This window comes from Haliaeetus leucocephalus, unplaced genomic scaffold, assembly GCF_000737465.1.
Source record: "Haliaeetus leucocephalus isolate CR32 unplaced genomic scaffold, Haliaeetus_leucocephalus-4.0 Scaffold2, whole genome shotgun sequence".
NCBI classification, from domain to species: Eukaryota; Metazoa; Chordata; class Aves; order Accipitriformes; family Accipitridae; genus Haliaeetus; species Haliaeetus leucocephalus.
This window is the reverse complement of record NW_010972438.1, coordinates 6,384,049-6,404,404: the sequence shown is the minus strand read 5'-3', so window position 1 is coordinate 6,404,404 and position 20,356 is coordinate 6,384,049. Positions and strand designations below refer to the sequence as shown.

At 39.0% G+C, this 20,356-nt stretch overlaps 1 protein-coding gene across 1 annotated transcript in view; it reads right to left on the bottom strand.

The window, feature by feature from the left end:
• Positions 1–248: 248 nt before the first annotated feature.
• EOGT (EGF domain-specific O-linked N-acetylglucosamine (GlcNAc) transferase) overlaps positions 249–20,356 on the bottom strand; it is a 21,657-nt gene continuing 1,549 nt past the window's right edge. Inside the window, exons 2-17 of the mRNA XM_010570787.1 lie at positions 19,786–19,838; positions 18,764–18,988; positions 17,701–17,801; positions 17,053–17,161; positions 16,867–16,961; positions 15,635–15,739; positions 14,360–14,466; positions 12,669–12,772; positions 9,977–10,069; positions 9,164–9,235; positions 8,539–8,625; positions 7,252–7,320; positions 5,865–5,926; positions 4,086–4,205; positions 2,552–2,654; positions 249–2,172 (exon numbers count right to left, since the gene is read on the bottom strand). Of these exons, the coding sequence (XP_010569089.1) occupies positions 2,026–2,172; positions 2,552–2,654; positions 4,086–4,205; positions 5,865–5,926; positions 7,252–7,320; positions 8,539–8,625; positions 9,164–9,235; positions 9,977–10,069; positions 12,669–12,772; positions 14,360–14,466; positions 15,635–15,739; positions 16,867–16,961; positions 17,053–17,161; positions 17,701–17,801; positions 18,764–18,973 (1,584 nt within the window). The 5' untranslated portion in view covers positions 18,974–18,988; positions 19,786–19,838 and the 3' untranslated portion in view covers positions 249–2,025. The remainder of the gene's footprint in view (positions 2,173–2,551; positions 2,655–4,085; positions 4,206–5,864; positions 5,927–7,251; positions 7,321–8,538; positions 8,626–9,163; positions 9,236–9,976; positions 10,070–12,668; positions 12,773–14,359; positions 14,467–15,634; positions 15,740–16,866; positions 16,962–17,052; positions 17,162–17,700; positions 17,802–18,763; positions 18,989–19,785; positions 19,839–20,356) is intronic.

Here is a 20,356-nt window from a genome sequence, read left to right as displayed (position 1 = left end):
CACTTCTTTTTTTATTAAAAAGCTTTTTATTAAAAAAATTATCAAATATCTGTGCACAGTTCATAGTTAAATGTCTTCTTTATTTTGAGTTGGTTTCATCTGAACTCAAGAGATTTCACTGACTTAAGTTTTATACATTTTTTTTTTCTTTAAAAATCCCACAAGGTAAAAAAACCACACATACACACACAATACAAATACAGGAAACTGCATTTCTCAAGGGCTTTTTTTTTTCCTCATGCCAAGAAGTGCAATTTTGCTTCTATGGTTCTTTAAAGTACAACAATACACTGCACTAAGAATTGCACCAGATATAGCTGATACCTTAAGGTATCTTGTGTATCTGGGTCGTGAGAGATCTATATAAAAATTATGCTTACAGTAACTCATCTTTACCAGTATAGGCAGGTCAGTAAATGCACCTACACTCTGTGAAATTGCGTATGACTGTTGGAGAATGGAAGTCAATAATATCTACCATTATACCAGTGAAATGTTTACATTTATTGTAACTGTCTTGCTTTTGCATAAAAATGTATGCTCTGCTTCAAGCCACTGAGACTGTATGATTATGCTGCGAGCCTATCATGGGAATACATTCTCAAAAAAATCCATAATTTAACACAGAACTCTGTTTTTTATCTCACTGAACTTGATTCTTCCACACATCCTTCTGGCCCCACTTAAGACAACAGAACTACTCCCTTTTTTTTTTCCCCTGCTAGAACCAACACGTCAGCTCTGAAGGGAATTTTATAAAGAACTCGGCTTTGGCTTAATATTTCCTTCACTGAAAACAGTGAACTATGCTACTGGCTTTGGAAGGATTTTCAAAAGTTTTCTAGATTAACTCTTTGACTTTTTGAGAAAACAAGAATATTAATAGATTAGGCTTTTAATGACTCCAAGAACAAGGTTCCTCATGAGTTCATTTCCTTTCAGCTGCAGCTGAAAGACACCATATGCATCTTATCATTTGTCATAAAAAACTACAAGTCCATTCCCTTTAGCATCCTCAGGAAGACTCAAGTTTTATTCCAATTTGCTCATTTTTCCCATTACAGACTGCTGTTTTATGTGAAAAAGTAGGAAACACCCAGATTACCTGATATTTTAAGTATTCGCTCAGGAAAAGATTTACCTGCTTTGAGATAGAAGACTGACTAAACCTACTGAGCAGACCTGTTATATTTTAGCATTTAAAACCAGAGGGAGAAGAGTCAAAGCTTATATTTAAATGCAAAACCATAAGACATGTTTTTCTAACTTAAAAATGTTTCTAAAGCTGTAATAGAAGTTTGCAGTGTCTGTTCTACCGAACAACAAGAGTTAAAGCTTGCTTAACCACTTCATTCTTACAACCACTATTATACAAAGGAAGATCTTCAAACCTAGAAACAATACAGGGACAAGCACAGCAATAACATGGATGGTGATGGAAAGGAACTAACAAGCCATGCTGGAACCACTGCATCATGTAACTCGGCTACAAATGACATACTGGGCAGTATCTTACAATAGGAAGGCAATTCCTATTCAGATTTTTACTTACAGGTACGGGACTATAATATAAAAGCCTCTACCTTCTTAAAAAGAGGAACTGAGGAGCTCTGACAGGCCTCGTTCATTCCCAGAGAGACTATACTGAGAAACCAAGCTGTAACACTCTCCATTCTCTAGCATTTCCTCAAATAATAGTAGGCATAAATTATTGCAAGATTAGTATCTACCCCAGAAAATCTTACATGAAATGGATGGACATATCAGACAAGTATTTCAGAATGTGGAATGTAAAAATACAGTGCAAAAAACAAAAAGAGTTCTGAAAAACAGTTTTTACATATCAAAAACTCCCAGAATTAAGGAGAGGGTCAAGGTATGGTGCTAAGAAATGGTTTGACAAGTTAATAATGGGACATTTCCCTCGTAGAGGTTTACACGTTTCACACCAGCATTTTGCTTTATGTTGTTACAGTATTTTTATGGAGCATTATTTAAAAATAATATTTCAGTCAGAAGTCAAATTTAAAATTCATCATGTTTTACCCTAAATGGCCACTTGGAATGCTGTGAAACATGATTTGCAGCCAGAAGCACCAAGTACATAAATTCTTCCACATCAAAGGAGTAGTTTGTAAATTTTGGATGTTCTCCCAGAGTTGGGTGGTGTCCCTAGAAAAATGAAATAAGACCTTTTAGACAGAAAAAAAGTCAGTACATCTTCCATTCAAAAAGCAAGAAAAAAAATTGAGCATCTGCCATTTTAGTTTATTATTTCTGATCCACTGATCTGCTCTGAGGCAAAGAAGTCAGCAAAGTAACTGCATAACAGCGATGCTATGGATGGCTTAGATTAATGGCCAATTAATTTCATTTCTCTTCTTCCCTCAGTCATTAATATCAAATGATTTCTTACTCACAACAGGGAAGTTAATTTGGTCTAAAGAATGAAAACCATATTTCAAGTATCAGAACATAGATAGGTAAAACAAGTTAACCTTTAAATGATTCAAGTTACAGCACCCACCCTTCTAGCAGTGGCCATCATTACCTGATCTTGAGGGAATACTTTATTCCTTTTTCGCCAAGTGATGTAGTGAATGCCTCTCAGCCTTGCCAAATCCAGGTAACAACGTTCATCTTCACAATTGTATCTAGGGGCAGGCAGAAAAATTGTATTTACCCACAGAGATTGTACTGAAGTTTACCAGGGTGAAACAGGAAAAAAAACCCCAAATCTTCAGGCCAAAATGTCGAGTTCTAAGGCTCTGAAACCACGGACAAATCTTACTCCACTGAAAACAACAAGGGCCAGCATCTGTTCTTCAGATGCAGCCTAGAGGCAGTTTGAGGCACACCTGCATGTCAGGCATGCCCCTGTCCAGGTGCAGCAGCTCTTGGGCATGGGTTTCTGAATTTACTTGGAGACTGGACAAAATGCTCTCAAGCCAAGACTATGCTGCAAAGCACCAGCTCCACAGCCTTCCCACAGCAGAGACTTTAAGCAGAATTTCCCAGGATGGAGAATTCAGTGCTCTTAGAAGAGTGCAGCATTTTTGTTTAGTTCTATAGAACTGGGGTGCCTATTAACAACCATACTTTACAACAAAATTTAGCCATGAAAATGGTCAGAGGGCTGGAATACCTCTCTTATGAAGAAAGGCTGAGAGAGTTGGGGTTGTTCAGCCTGGAGGAGAGAAGGGTCCAGGGAGAACTTATTGCAGCCTTTCGGTACTTAAATGAAACTTATAAGAAAGATGGAGACATGCTTTTTAATAAAGCCTGTTGCGATAGGACCAGTCATAATGGTTTAAACTTTTAAAAGAGGGTAGATTCAGACTAGATGCAAGGCAGACATTTTTTACGATGAGGGTGGTGAAACCCTGGCCCAGGTTGCCCAGAGAGGTGGTAGATGCCCCATCCCTGGAAACATTCAAGGTCAGGTTGGACGGGGCTCTGAGCAACCTGATCGAGTTGAAGATGTCCCTGCTCATTGCATGGGGTTGGACTAGATGACCTTTAAATGACCTTTCCAACCCAAACTATTCTATGATTCTATGAAAATACGTTTAAAAGGAAGCTACTAGAGAAATTTAGGTAAAACAGAATGACACTCAGCTAAGTTTGGCCAGCAAGCTGGTGCTCATGTCCTGAGCATAGAAAGGAATACATAAATAACCTTCAGGGTGTTCTTTAACACCCTGGACATGCATCCTATGTAATCAATTCACCTGGATCACCAAAATACCATTAAATCTCAGACTCACCAGGTAGAATCTAACCAGTGAGGCTTTCTCTTTTGTTGCCATTTTCCCGAAGCAATTGTTGACAAGGCTGCATTTTATTTATACCACGGCATCTTAAGAAATCACAGGCTAAACCTGTAGGATATAGTTACACTATATTTTATAATGAAAGCTTCCTCACTTTTGATTCCCAGAAGATACTGCCAAAAATAGTCTAGACGAGGATGCAAGACAAACATTCATAGCCAACTACTAGCAAGTCAAAGTGCTTCATTAACACATATGAACAGACATTAGCAGTTGTGGTATAAGAGAGAAAAGAGAGAGAAAGAGACTTACAGTTCAAAAACAACAGCCCAGTCTGGTAGAAAGAGCAAATGGGTAAGTCCAGCTCCATGCATCCCAATGAATATATCAGAGTTGTGGGTAATTCTCAATTGCTCTGAAAATTCAAGTTCCCTGTGGACAACACAGCAAAAATGGTGATCTGGCATGCCTATCCATCTCAGCAAGAATTAGTTACATGTAGAAGGTGCAAAATTAACTTAAGGGCATACTGAAAGAAAGAACTGATTTTTCAAGGAAAAATACTAAGAATCACAAATGCTGCGGCCAGCAATAACTCAGCATGGAATTAAAAGAAACACAGACAGGTTTCAAAACTTCACAAGAGTCTGTTCCAAAAAATTGAACCTTTTTTTTTTTTTTTTTTACAAGTTAAGATTTTTGTAAGTTTGGGGGTTTTTTACTTGTCTTTAAAAAAAAAATATCTGCATTACCTCCTTTAAAAAAAAACCCAACATGAAGGACATAAAACTGTTTTTAATGTAACATAGAAGTATACAATTCTCACCTAAAGGTGTGGATACCCAACCTGAATTTATGCATAGGGTATCAAGCAGAAATAAGGAGACCAGGCCTTTTTCAGCTCCTGGAGCTGTAACTCTCTCCCATCCTTTGACTGTAAGCTCCAAATAAAGTAGTCTCTAAATAACCAGGCGTTCCCTGGGCACACAAGGAAAGAAGGGACTAAAGGTACTTAATTTCAAGAGAAGACAGACAACTGGAAATGGAAATTACAATAGGCTTCATTTGTGTATGAACAATTCATACATTAAAAATGAAAAGAATAACATCCTCTCTGACCATTTAGAAGAGAGTAGGAAGAAACTGACTTAAACCGCAACAAGAAAGTTTAAACTGCTTAAACTGCTGTAAGGGCAGACATCAGGGAAACCCTTCTAACTATGACGACATTGATGTTGGAGGATAGCTGTGGAAATCTGTAATGCTGAATGGTACCACAAACAGTTTCAACAAGCACAGGAACTGTGGAACTACCACTTGGTCATGCTTTCAAGTGGGATGGTCCAGATGCCCTCTCAAGGGTATCCACCCTCTTTTCTACTACTAGACTGTTCAAGTGCTTTCATTGACAAGGGAATCAGAAGGAACTCAACTTCCTCACAATGTCTCTGCTTTGGTCAAAACACTGATCTTCAGTTTCTCACTCCTCCTGCATGATCCATGACAGCATCGTTGAGTAGATGGGAGCTGCTGCCATTTGGCACAGGCATACACCTCTTGGGAACTTTTTCTTCAAGCCATTTCTTACTGGCACAGTGCCTACTACATCTGGGCACCACAAATTGCCCTCAGATGGTGTCTTCAGGGGCCACCAGAGCAGCAAATAAGCTGAGTTATTACTCATTACTAAACTAAGGGTCATAAATATGACACCAGCATCACACAAGAGAAATCCCTGTTGACCTGCACTTAGTGCGGAGCATTAGCAAATCCAAAAGGGTGATGGGAACACAGCTGGCTCGGGGAGAAAGGAGGAAACAGAAAGAAAAGTAATTTCAAAACTTGCTTGTCATGTAGTAGCTTTAACTTGAGCCTACTAACTCTAGAGATTCATTCCCAAGTAGTGCATCATGGGATGGAAGTGCTTAACTAGCTCACCTACCACTCCCTCAGTAACATTCTTCCTTCCTTACCAGTTCTTGGATTTTGCAAAGGTTAGACATTGGGGCATATGTAGCTTTGCTTGCAAACAGCTTTCACCAGCCATAGGCAGCATGAGATCACACTAGTTTCTTTTACCAACTTACGTACTTGTATTTGTAGTCTACCACTTTGACCTCCAATGTCGATACCGTTTTCAAAGCACTTAAAAGCTAAGGAGGAAAAATAAAAAGACAATGATTTGGTGTTCTCCTTCAATTAATTCCTCCCCTGCACTCCTGATCATTTTACACACTCCTTCTCCCTACCAGGGAATTACAACAAGTGAGACAGAACATATTGTCACTGACACACAAAGGAGCAGTTCCCCTCTTTTTGTGCCTTCCCACCCAAGATACATACATTATTCCTGGCAGAGCAACCCCTGGAGGGGAGACTTAGATCTCCTGCATGCTCACAAAGGCTACTGTTGCCTTCTACGTGCTCCAGGACCCAATCCTAAACCATTCAAACTAGTAGGAGTTCTGTCAGGAATAGTGGGAAGATGTGGTTGGATTTCCAAAAGATATTCCAATACCTAAAGAAGCAAATTGGTAGCTAGAAGGATTTTCAAAAATACCTTACTAGGTCAGACTCCTACTCAAATGAGAAGTGAAATCAGGTTAGAGCCTGGGCTTCTAACCTAAAAGGGCTTCTTCTAAGTCTCCAATCCATAGCCAGCAGAAGACAGAGAAAGAGCCAAGTATTTTCTTTTACAAACATGTAGTAAAGATAAGATTAACTTCTCCATTTCTGTCATGTGCTCATTACCAGAAAACACACTACATGTAGCAGTGTAGGCATGCACTGTGGACAGCCTACCAGATAAGGCACAAATCTAGCTTTCTGAACTCTGTCTATTCTGCCACTGAGCTATTGCATCAAACAAGCCTCAGTTTCTCCCTACATAAGGTGGGGATGATAATGCCAATTCATTTTTGTCAGGCTCTAACAGCTAAGAATGAAGACAGGTATGAAAACATCAGATGTTATCATTTTACCACATAGAAGCTACACCATAAATCCATTAAGTTGCATGATTCAAAAATGTGAATCAATATGAAAATTCATTAAGTTTTGAATGCATGTACTCAGAGACAATAGCTTATGCATTTTAATCTGCAAGCATAACAAAGGTTTTTGTTAGAGTCTTCAACACTGGGAATGCTAGAAATAAAAGAGATAATCTGAAAGCAAAATAATTTAATTTTATCAGAAGTGCTGCAGTGTCTGTTTGTTAAGAGGAAATGCTTTTAGTATTACATCTGTAGTCTTCCACTGGATATTTAAAAAGGGCAGCAAGGTTCAGTGTCTGGTGTACAGAAATGGAGACTGGCTAGAAGACATATTAGAAGAAATTAATATTAGCACTGAACATATTTGTCCAAGATTTGTCAGCAGATAGATGTCTTGGCTGCTCCTGAAAAAAAAATAATATCAATTCAATAAGCAAAATTTAACTTCTGATAATTTTTTTTAAAAGTAAAAAGGACCACACCTCATTCTGGTTTAATATTTTCCGGTAATCTGTACTGCGTGCAAGTATTGTGACTCGAATTTTCCCATCCTAAAAAGAAAGAAGCAGCAGTGTATTAGCTATGAGGCAAAACCCAAAAAAAAAAAAAAAAAAAAAAAAACAACCCCCCCCCCCCAAAAAAACCAAAACCAAAACCAAAAAACAACCCAAACCCATCCATATTTACTTTTGGAAATTATTTGAGCAACTAAATATGTTTCTTCCCCATGTAATAGATGATGTAACCACCTTAAAATTCACATCATATTTTCCAAAAAATTAAAAGTGTCAAAAACTTTGTGAAAGTCTGACTATTAACAAAGAATAAAACATTTTCTGAAAGATTTATTTTATTCAGTACAAAAGAGCCTTTGTATTACACATTACATGGAAGTTTTTGAAAGCAGGAAAGCAGCTTTCAGGATGGCTTGCGCACAAGATCCTTGGAAAAAAATATTTTACTTCTATAACAGTTCCTCCTTTTAGCTCTTTAAATTAATTGGACTCACAGGGGTAAGTGTTCCAAGTGAAATAAAGAGATTTAACTGCATGAGTCCCATTAGTGTCAGCAGGAGAAGCATAACTAAATGCCTGTGCAGTGCCTTGAATGTGTGCCCCTCAGCGATAATATGTAGGCTACTCTCTAGCAAATACTTCAAGAAGCCCAGGACTGCCGTATTTATCAATACAGCCATTGCAACAGTTTGCAAAAACTACCAGTTTTTGTACCAGTGTACAGCAGAGAAGCCCAGGGCCAGGCAGATGGTACTGGGCAGAGATCGGAAGGACCAGATTCAATCATTTCCTCCTCTGACCTGAGCTCAGCAGTAACTATGAGGATCAATAGAGAGCAAGTTCACTGCATTGCTCTGTGGGATCCCCTCTACTGGACTCAAGGACAGCACCTTGTCAGTATGCTCCAGAAGAGACCACGTTACACGGATCTTGCTTAACTAGGAAGGACACAAAGGCCTTGAACACAGAGAATAGAGACGAGGAAGAGGTCCTAGGGTTGGAAGGAAGATGTTCTAAAGTCTGCCCTATGGAAATAGGGCATGAGGGCAACTTTCACAAACATACACAAATGTTTGCTGAAGGCCTTTATAGAACAGGCTGACTTACAGGAAAAAAAAAAATCCCAAGCATCACAGGAAAGGACAAAAAGTACACGATATGCCCTTATTCCCCACTGAGTCCAGCTTGCTAATGCTGCTTCTCTGGTAAGAGCCACCAGCTCCATTTTACAACTTCACTATTCAGCTATCATACCTTGGGTCCTTCTTGTGTGATATTTAATCTGTGTAACACATGCTGAGAAAATGCTCTAAATAGCCCTGTACCATGACAGCCAGAGATCTGAAATTAAAAAAGCAATTGTTAATACAAAAACTTATTTTGCTCAGAAAACCTCTCTTTGTGATCAGCCTTTTGCCATTCTTGTGGAACAAAAGCCTAGTATCATGCACTGCGCTAAACATGTCACTATTCACTGCAACACAAGTGGCACTTTCATTTAGAAAGAAATATAACTGTCTCTACAGTGTTACAGCCTGAATGCATGAGCTAATACCCTCGGGAAAGTCTGTCAGTGTACAAGCTCTTGTGCTCTGCAAAAATACCAGTAATTTCACAATGTCCACCCATTAAAGAGAAATAATACGCATCTCATGAGCTGTGACATAAGAGATTGTACACAACCAGTTCCTATCAAGCAGCTGAAGTAACTTCAAAATCATAATCTTTAGGGAAGATCATTTCATTTGGAGTTGCACAGACTTCCAATGTAGTACATTTCATGATAGCTGAGCTAGGTATTTGAGAGATTCATTAGCTCAGGTTTTATACTGTCACACACACGTCTAGTTAACACAGTGGACGGATAAAAAGAACTCACCAATGGCGTGTTATAAAACAAGCCATATCGCATTCGAGGCAGTAATGAGAAGACTGCTTCTTTAAAGCATACCTGCAAAGCAAGATCACAAGAAGTTACACTGCACTGCTACCTTCCGCTGGCACATTCCGTGCTCATTCAGTGGGATCACTGCTTATAATGAGCTAGCAATTACATGCTCCTGTCAAGAACATCCTCACTTCCTTCACTGTGCAAATGAATAGAACAAAGACAATCCTGATCCCAAAAGAGCTCTCACTTAGGATGCTACAGATGCAAGTGTGGGAAGAGATAAAAAAACCCACCCCCAAAACAGAACAAACATGAACCAGTTAGAGATTAGAGAGTTTAATACAGGCTTTAAGGGATTTAAGAGACTAAAATGAGCTCTGAATAAATGGGTACATTTTTTGGTGGGACTAAAAATTTTTTTAATGATAAGCAGCAGGTATACTAACAGTTGCAGGGGAAGATAAACACCTCAGTAGGAATCAGAAGACTTAGAAAGACAGTACCATTTGAAAATCCTTAACTTCAGCAGTGGGTCCTGCAGAATTGAAACCAATACCTAAATATCACCTCTTAGAAGACACAAAAGTTAGGTCCATTTATATAAAGCATAGATATGCCACAGAATTAGGTTACAGCTCTATCTCTTGTTTGTAAGGTAGAATACTCATATTACGCAAATTAAACATGCATGGAAAGTATTACTGCTTTCCTCTGAAACACCCATATCCACAAGCGGCTTGAGAAGCTGTCATATTTACTACCTAGTGACTATGAATTAAAACAAAATATAAAATTCCATACCCTCTTAGAGTCAAAGGTTTTCAAGTGTATAATTTCATAGTCAGTAAATGCCTTCCATGTCTCACTGAACAGGTCGCCATAGCCATATGAACTCTAGGAGGAAAGGAAAACACACAAGGGCATAATGATTACATAAATGCATATAAAAACTCTCTTCATGATTTACAAGTACTATATACAAGTTTTAACATACAGGTAATATGCGCATTGCCACCATGACACCTAAGACAGCCTAGCACAGAACACAGACATTACAGAACGCTGAACCCTGCATTTACAATGGCAGTTAACTCAAATTACCTGTCAGGTAGTTAATTTTTAATATAACAGGTCTAGATTGCTAATTTATAGAAAAGTTCTTCAACAGCAGATTAGACTTTCTGAGTTAGGAGCAAGGGGTACCTACTACTTTCCTCAGAGACAACAGAACACAAGTTAAATTTGAAGTAACAAACATACGGATGGTAGAAGGCATGAACCTCAACTTCTGAGACTAAAAAACCACCTGGGAATTCAAGTGCAGCAGTAATGTTTGAAGTAAAAAGTCACAACAAGCCTGTTTCACATTTGCCTCTGTTTTGGGATCATCACCTGTATCACAAATTGAAGGCAATGATCTGATCTGATGGAAGAAACAGCCAGGAAACTGTTTTGCATTACTTTGACAAACTACCAAGAAGTTTCTCTACAGGGCATTACAAAACTTCCCCCTTTGCAGCAATGCTCTGGAGATCCTTTTAAAAATCATCTACTCCCCACAACATTGGCCTAGCAGCAGGGGCTCTTGCCTTCAAATTCGTAACATTTTCTAGACATTTGAGGGCTAAGAGTCACCATCTCTTGCTCTTTGAATGCAAATAAATATGACCTCAGTAGTCCTGGTGCAGATTCTCACTTAAAGCTTCCTTTCAACTCTGGAGCTAGTTCAGGCTGCTTGGAAAATTATATGGAAACATTCTCAACAAGAAATTTGAAAATAAGACTATCAATGACAGCAGCAGAGTGCAGACATCTAGTGAAATGTAAGAGAACCTAAAGGGTGCCAGATTTCCTTCACTAGAAGAGGTGCTTCCTTCCCTTTCCCCTCCTTCTGCCATAAAGTTTCAATGAATTTTACAATCCATACTACTTTCTGGCCATCTGTATTACAAGAACTGCTCTTCAAGATTAGAAGTAGAGAACTGATCTCCAAAACTGAAAATACTACTTTCTAATGCTATCTGCTCTCCTTAAAAGTGCTTTATAAACATTGCTTTCCTGCATTTGCAGAGACAGCCTACAAATCAACACCCAGTAGATTTCCTACTCGTTTTCTGCTTTGTTTAACCCACATCTAAGGCCATTACTGTTTAATAAGAATAGTGCACTGATTCTACAGTAGCTAGAACGTATGGCCAAATCTAATTACATCATGGAAAAGAAAGAGAATGAATAATAAGCTCAAGTCCATCTTTTGATCAGCATGGACAGTTCAGCAGTTAGTTGGTGCCATCATCTGGTTGTACATGGTAATGAACTCAAGCAGGCCGAGAAGTTAGGACTTATTTACAATGATAGTACTGTGACAGTACTTACTTTGAATGGTATATTTGAAAGAGTTATTTGATTCAACAACGCGATATAAGACAAAGAGTTGCTTTTCAAAGTAATTTACAATGCTGTCTGACATCTGATCTTTTTGGAAAGCCATCAGAGCTGGATTAATAGGTCCCTGTATAACATTTAGAGAGCTTGCTTATCTGGCAGGTGGGTTTACTTTAGCTTTCAAAATGTAAAATAATTAGAAAAAAGGGTCTCTTCTAACCAAAGAGGTTTCTCATTAAATAGCACGCAGAGGATACTTGCAGTTCTGTATTGAATATTAGTTGTCCTAGCAGTAAATATTCAGAAAGAAAACCCAGTATATTATGAGAACAAGACAGACATGGGACAGTATCATAGTCAAGAACTGTGTTATTTCCAGACCAGATTACACATGTTATCTGGCATTTTACAATGAAAAACTAGGCATTTTGTTTAGCTTATAACTCTCCTACACAACTGAAATACTGGCCAGTAAAACTAATATTACTCTCAAACACAGTCACAGTTTCAACTCAGCAGTGCAGCAGAAATAGCCCCACTTAAAAATTTGGTTTATATGTCATCATGGCATTCTAAGAGGTGATTGAGAGAAGGAACTGTAAGAAGGCTATTTAAAGGAATTAAGTATTAGACCCTGTTTTGATATGTACAAGGATTTCATTTAGTTGTTTTCTTTATTACAGGCTGCACCTTACTGATTTAGAAAGATGCAAGGCTGCGTTTCTTTTTAAATACAGAAGAAACAGTTTTGAGTAAATCTATGTCAATATTCTCAGAGAAAAAAAACTACAAAAAACAGCATGAAACATTCAAATGCTACACATTAGAAATACAGATCATGTTATTTTTGAGGTGACACCAAAAAAAGGCATAATTATGTACTAGCAAAAGATGAGCTACGGAGTAGTGTTCAAACAGCACATGGTTTATTGTGGAAAATCTGTTCCCTGACTATTGTTCATGTACCTGTATTGACAGGATCCAAAAACTTACCAGTTCCACATGGCTAAGCCCACAAGAAAGCTAAGGACTGGCTACTAAAAGCTTCAGAGCCTCTATAAAGCAGAGATACAACCGATTACAAATGTTAAAAGCACAGCAGACTTACGGTGTCCCACATGACTATGTTGACATCAGTACTGAAGGAATTATTTATATGCTGTGTAATATAAAGATTGACGAAATCACAGAAGTGATGGTACATATTAACGCCTGAGAAAGAAAGAAAGAGTTGTTAGCAAAATACTACATTACTCGCTCCACTTTTTATTGGTTCATGCATTTTTTCCTTAGTAGTATCCTGCATTTTATATTAGCTTTCTCCTGCTTCTGACTGAATGCTTCTTATACACCCTAAAAAAGGTATACAGGGGGAAGGAATCAAGGTAAGAAACCTGAAGTAAAACATGTTTTTTAAAAGTTCAGAGAAATTAGAAGAGCAGCCAAAAGACAGCATAAGAAAAAGATAAGTTTCACGTGCTATTTCCCATTACACTCTGCAGCTGCTTTCTGAATTATATGAAAGCAACTACTGCTTTAACAATAGCTAGTTAGACATAGAGGAAACTTTAAAAACAGGCCTTCGGCACTGATCTTGGTTCTGCTTTATTAGGGTTAAGGGAAGCTCTGTCTGCAGGACTACAAGACAGAACTTGTACTTGCACATGAGCCAAAGCCCAAGTAATTCCTCAGGTTTTTTCTCAGAGCATTCTTGTTCATTCTTGGTTTCTTAAGCTAATACCTTGAGACCATGGTGCATAAAAAACTACCATGAAACAAAGGAGGTAATGTAATCCAGTTTTCTTGCTAGTGAAGACCAGATCCCAGTTTTGGAACCATGTGCACACAGCCCCTGTTTCTAAGCTCCTGACCAAAAGGAGCTGCCATGATAGGAACTAGCTGCCGGATTTCCTATACTGCTCAAACAGCAATTTTCCCCCGCTTCCCCTAAAACAAAGGAGCTGGACAAAATCGCCTCCTGAGCTACAGCTAGACCACCCTGCTCAAAGGTACAAATTGACAGCACAGCAACTCTTCCACAGTAACTGTTCAGGGGCCTGCAACAACTTTGCCTAAAATATAAGATACTGGCCTGCAGGGGAAGTTTACAGTTGCACTTTGTCACAGGGTCAGAACACAGCAGACAACTACCCAGTTTAAACCATAGGTTACCACACAGCAGCTTGTTTGTATGTCTACATCCTGAACACTCTCTTTGATTAACATTTGTCTGTAAAACATGCTGCATGAACAAAAAGGTTGGTGAACTTAAAAAAATGTCAGATACCACTAGCTGATTCCTAAAGATGCTTGGGTGCTGCCCCTCTTCGAATACCATTTCCTCTTCCATATAATTCAATATGCACAGAACCCTCAGTTACTGAATACTTACTACAAGACACATACACCCATATCTTGTGTTTCATGGTATGAAACCTGTCATCCAGAAACAGCCAAAATCAAAGACTGCACATAAAGGTCTTTGGCACAAAGTCAAAGACTGTCAAAACACAGTCAAGAGAATGACTGTGCAAGGCAAGTGGCAGGAAATTTTTCTGATTTTTTTTTTTTAACCATCTCTGGGAAAATGTAAGATTTTTAAATTTAAGTTCCGAGTTCATCAGTGGAACTACAGAAAAAAAAGGAATGAAAAAGTCATATCATTTTTCAAAAATAAAAATATATTACAAGTGAACTTGACAATCACAAAGGCATAATGTAGATGGGCAAGTTGGATACGGGCTCGTTTTACTACAGTACTGCAGGAGAAAAAAAAACTAAACTAAAGATACCAATTACCTGCATCTAATTTCATGAAGTATGTTGGCTTTTCAATAACAATGTCACACTTCCCATCTTCTAGGGGCCTGAAGTTTAATGCAGTAAATGTCTGGAGTTCTGCAAACCTACAAAGATTCAATCACACAGAACATGCTTTGTCATTAACACACTTAAACAAATGTACTTCATACATCTAAGATTTTGTAACTGTTCATCCAGTCCATTTGATTTAACGGGACTGCTGAAAACTGATAGAGTCTGACAATCATTTTAATGATTTGAAATTGTAATGGAAGGTTCTTCAGGTTATGAGCTTCAAGAGGTTAAACACTGCCTTTGATCTCAGGAGCGAACAGCATCTTTGATCTACAAATCAAGGCAGTAGAGATGTAACAAAGAGCCTTAGAGCCTAGATCTGTGGGTCTATCCAACTTGATCTGCATTGCCAAAGACACTTCAGCAAGATCTTCATGCTTTGGTCAGAATAGTGAATGTACATGCAATATTTATTATTCCTGGATATAAACAAGGATAAGCAGTTGAGATGACAATAGCAGGTAGAGAAGAAAAGTCTTTTCCTCCTCTGCAGCTATTCTTAACCAAAATTGACCATCAATGCAAAATGAGAAAAAACAAGAAAACATGAGAAAAGCATAAAAATGAATTCTTTTATGGACCTTAATGGCTCAAATTCCTTCGTGTTTCACCAATTTACTGGCAAGGCAGCTTTGAAGTGCTAACATGCAACCTGTGATACTTAACCAGCTACCACAAAGCACCCTCTGCACTTCCTACTCAGCCTGTAGACTATTGTCCATTTTACATTCCAAACACAGGCTCCCTGGGAACACCATATGAATATATATCCAGATCGGGCATTGCATTGGCCCCAACATCACCAAGGACTGTTTGAACTAAGACACAAGTACAAACTTCAAGGCATTTCGCAACAAAACAATCGTCTCCTTCTATAAACAGATTAGGCATAGAACCAGCATCTTGTCCGGAAAACATCTGAAGGTTAGAACTTCAAATTACAAAACATTTTCAGATCTTTTGCTGCTATAGACCAGGCAGGACACAATTACACATAGCATAGTTTAGAACATTCTGCATAGATGTAATTATCAGAGGTACCTAATATGAACTCTCAAATTGACCTTAGAAAGGAGCAACTATTTCCTCAGTATGCTGATACAGAAGCTGTGATCCACGCAGCCGGTAATGCCAATGAAAAAAATAAAAAAGAATTAGTAAGTGAACTTGGAAGCAGCCTTGAGAAGTGATTCTTACCAAGACTGCAAAGGGCTCTTGCGTTGACCTTCAGCCAAAAATGCTTGAACGTTGAAGGTGCAATGACCTCCAATTTCTCCCTTCTGGAAGAAGTCTTCTTTGAATCTAATGCAAATTAGTAAAAGTCTATCAGCTTTTGTGCTACAAAGTGCTCTGCAATCTCAATTACATACTCAAGCCAGTGCTAGTTAGTTGCAATTCAGCAAGGTGCTTCATACATATTTAAAACCTGAGTATTTAATTCAGCATAAATTAAGCATTTCCCACAATTCCCAAATAAAGATAGTGGTGCCCTTGGAGTTCTACATGGCAATTTAGAAAACAGCACTAATCCACCCAGAACGTTATTAGGAATCATTTTCACATACTCAAATGAGTAATTTAATTAGATTTTGCTACATGATTACTTACAGGAGCATCATTAGTTGGGTTTTTTGTTTGTTTGTTTTTAATAACAAATTCTTACTGAAATTCACCTCAGATTTCACAACCCAGTTAGTAACCCAAGAATTTCATACAACATACAAGGAGTGAGGTGCAAGAACAGGTTTCATGAAAACAAATTGCCAACTAAAGCACTGTCTAAATTAGCTTTTAGGATAGACTGAGAAGATGACAAAACCCATTCTGAAGGGCATCAGCATCACAGTCATGAACCAGGTCTTTTCAAGTCATGTGGCCAAGACACTGACTTCAAAGATAAGGCAGAAGGAAAAATGCGTGATGCCAGCATCAGTAGTATGGTTTTTTTACGCAGTTTTCCAATATGTAGCATTTTAATTTGGGATGTGGGAGATCCAGGTTCAGACCTCTCTTCAGTCTCACTGTATCTAAAAATGCAATTCCTGGTTCTGGCATAAAGGCATCTAGCATAGGAGAGGTCTTCTCGGTGCCTCATACAAAAACAATTCTACTTTGCACGTCACCTGATCAAGAAAGGATGTGACCAAAGACACAGAAAAGCCTTCCTCTCTTCTGTCAGAAGGGAGGGTTTCAATCATCCATCATCATTCCATAAAACTAAAAGCTTAGGTTTTTAAACAACCTGTACTGCTGACAGCAGCAGCAGCGGACAGCAATCAAGAGGTGTAGATCTCAACAGGACTTCAGCAACAAGTCTCTGATCAGCAGTAAAGCCCATGGCAACAAGCACACCAGCTTTGTTAAACAAATTCTGAAGTCCTTTTCCCTGCCATCCCTTGGTTTTACTATAACACAAGCAAATCAGACACCTGTCATGGTTTCTCTTTACAGTTCGTAAATCAAGGTACAAGTTTGTGGCTCTGCAATGCTGAAGGTACTGAGAACAGGTCAGAGACGAATCTCCCTGTTAAGAAAAGAACAAGTAGGTTTTCATCAATAACAAAAATTGCATTTAAATACAAGTAAAAAGTATCATATCTATCAGAAATACTTACTGTTGCTGCAGGCTTACAATGGGTTTTCATTTCATTGAGCCTCTCTTGAATGTAACCAAAGTCAGCTTGTTTCCAGAATATTTGTTGGGCTGTCTCAATGTCACTTGCCCTGGTATATGAAGGAGAGAGAAAAAAAATCAAGGTCCCTTGCTCAAGTCTAGTAACAACTTTAACCGATAACATTTTTTTCCACTGAAAGTGGAACAGAAGAGCCAGCTAGTTACTTTATTGACATTTAAGACACAAAACAGGAAGCAACTTATCAGCTGCATGTAAGTGAAAACATCAATGACAATTTAAAGCTATTCTCCCGTAAAAGGGTATAAATTTTTTTTAACATTTTTCCTCTGTTTTTAAAGCTAAGAAAGGAAATCCAGAGTTATTTTAGGAATCTGAATTCAAGGCTAAATCAGAATAATGAAAACATTGTGGCAGGAAGCATTTCAAACAGTATTTTTTTCCTTAAAAAGTTAGATTTTTTAAATTACGTTGAAAGATGTATGTTATGTGTAAATACACATATCTCTACAAAGAATCATCCTTTAAAATCTATATCACAATAACGTTAACTTCACAGCTAATACGAAAGTGAGCACTACACTCTTTTTTTTAACATACTGTACTTTATACATTTAAAATGAAACTTACCATCCAGTTTCAACATAATCACACACTGGGTAACTGAACCTGTAATCTGATTTGCAAGATTTTTCATAACCCCAGCAGGATTTTAGTTTCTTCAAGTATTTCTGTAACACAGAATAACTGAATCAGGTTAGGCAACTGCAAAAAGGGAAATTACTTAAGTTAGTTGTTAGCTTATAAACTACCTCTCGCTAATAAATCTTGCATAAAAGGCTTTTGGTTTGGTCTGTTTTCAAACGGAGTTTCAGAAAGAACACCCAGATTCTTTATGCACAACAGAGGCTTCAAAGAGGACACGCATGCACAGCAACATTATCCTTGTCTTTAGTATGTCTGTTCCAGGACAACCACTTTCCTGACCCAGTAAGTAGGATTCCAAAAATGTCACATCACTGATAGATATAGATAACAAAGCTAAGCTCACACAAAACACAGTGCTCCAGGCTGAGGGTACCACTGCTCCCCAGGCAAATCTAGAAACATCGGCTTCTGCAGTGCTGTAGAAAGCCAGAGAAGAGGGAGCACAGCTCCCACCCCCAGCTCTACGAAGCAGCTCCAGCCTGAGAGACACTAGAATTGCTCCCCAGCCACATGCAGCCCAGACCCTCCAGTTCACTTTCCTTGCTTCAGGTGAATGAATTATGTGCAACCACAGGATAAGATTAAATCAGCATTTCATTGATTTGCCTATACTCTTGGCACTTCCACAAAAGTACTACAGCATGCTAAAAATCACAGGCCTAGAAATTACTAGCTGTACTTAGTTCAAACACCTTTCACAGGCACAAGAGTCATTCAGATTAAGATCACCATTTCAGCTCTGTAACAATCAAAAGAGGGGGAATAAAAATCTTGCAAACCAGTACATTATAAATCCAGTCTTGTGGCAGCATCAGATTCAGGAAGAGCCCTGTACATCTATTTCAAGAGCAAGAATTCCAAATCCCAGTGGAACCCACTAACTGGCAAGAAGACCAATTCATCACCATCTTTAACTGCTATGACTCCAAGAACAAACCACCCCAACATTACATTTGAACAAACAAATAAAAAAAAGCAAACCTACTTTATATGGGCAACGAGAGTCTTGCTTACAGATGCCAGCGATATGCTGATTATTGTGCAGAAAGTATGGAATATGCTCATCTGGCAAGTTGATAGCTTTGTAGCTATATAATGGCTCTTCTGGAATGTTTTTGAATACAGTAAGATTTTCAGCTTGGGAATTAGCCAGAATTTCTTGCAGTAGCAATCCAAACACAAGCAACATGAACATGGCAACCTATGAGTCCTGTACTTAAAAAAAAAAGACACTTAAGACATCTGCAGCATAGCACATTTCAAGCATGCAAGACAATATTCAGCCAAAGTCAGTCATATAATCAAAGAATTTGTACCTGTATATCTGGGGTGGTTTCTTTTTCCTATGAAAAGTAAACTTTCACTAAGAGACTAGACTGTACTACCTCAGGATTATCTTTGAATCATTAGTCATTGAGGGTTATTACGCACTACCAACTCACAGTCAAACTAAAATGGGTGTGTTTACTTTAGCTAAATCCCAAGAGATCCTGAGAGTTCAAATGTGCAAACTAAGTATAGTGTATATAATATCCAGACAGCAGGAAGAAAATGTAAAAGTGTTGGGGGGGGGGGGGGGAGAAGAGGAGGAATTTTAGTTTAAAAATAAGTATAGAAATAACACATTCTCCACTTTGGAAGAAACTAACCATTAGCTGAAGGCAAACTGGGCGGTCATAAATAAATGGTGAAACTTAAGCCTGTTTCAGGATGCTTGTTTTTAGTAGATAACATCATGTTAAAAAAACCTTTGAATACCAAGTTATATACTTCAAATTATAACTACAGGCCCACACATATCTGTATACTCTAAAGCAGACTTGATACCTTTCTGGTACTACAACCTTCTCTTCAAACACCCCTGCTTTGAACCATTAAACCTCCTGAGGAAAATAAGGGATGGCCTGTATCTAAAAATCCTTTTTTGGCATTATAATTTGCCAAAATTTGCATGCTTGCTTGTGACTGAAGCCTTTAGCAATATTCATACAATACAAGTAGTTTTACCTGTTTGGTTTGAGGCGATTTAGATCTGCTTCAGATTTCCCAAATACACAAACCTGGGGGGGTTTAACACAAAGCTGAGTTACAAAACACGTCCTGCAAAAGGAGGCTTCCTCAGAACACAGTCCTGCTTCTTGAGGAACATTCACAGCAACGAGAGCAACCTTCCAACAGCCTGGGAGCGTGTCTGACCCATCCAGGTATTCGGGTCCCTGCAAGAAAGCGCTTCCCCGGGACGCTGGGGGGGGGGAATCTCGGCAGGATCACACCGCACCCCCTCCCCAGCTCACACCCCACGCTTGCGCTGCGGTGCCCGGCTCCCCACATCGGCGTCGCCCCTCCCCCGTCCCCCTGGGCCCCCCCTGAGGGTGATCCCTCCCTTCGGGAAGGCACCCCACCCCGGCGCTAGCGCCGAGTCCGTACCGGACCCTGAGCCGGACCCGGCCTCCGACCCACGCTTGTCCCACGCCGGCCGAGCCCGTTACCGGACCCAGCCCCCGGCCTGCCCTAGACCCGGCGCAGACCCGCTACCCGGCCCGAAGCGAGCCCCGTCAGTCGCCGCAGCCCCGCCCGA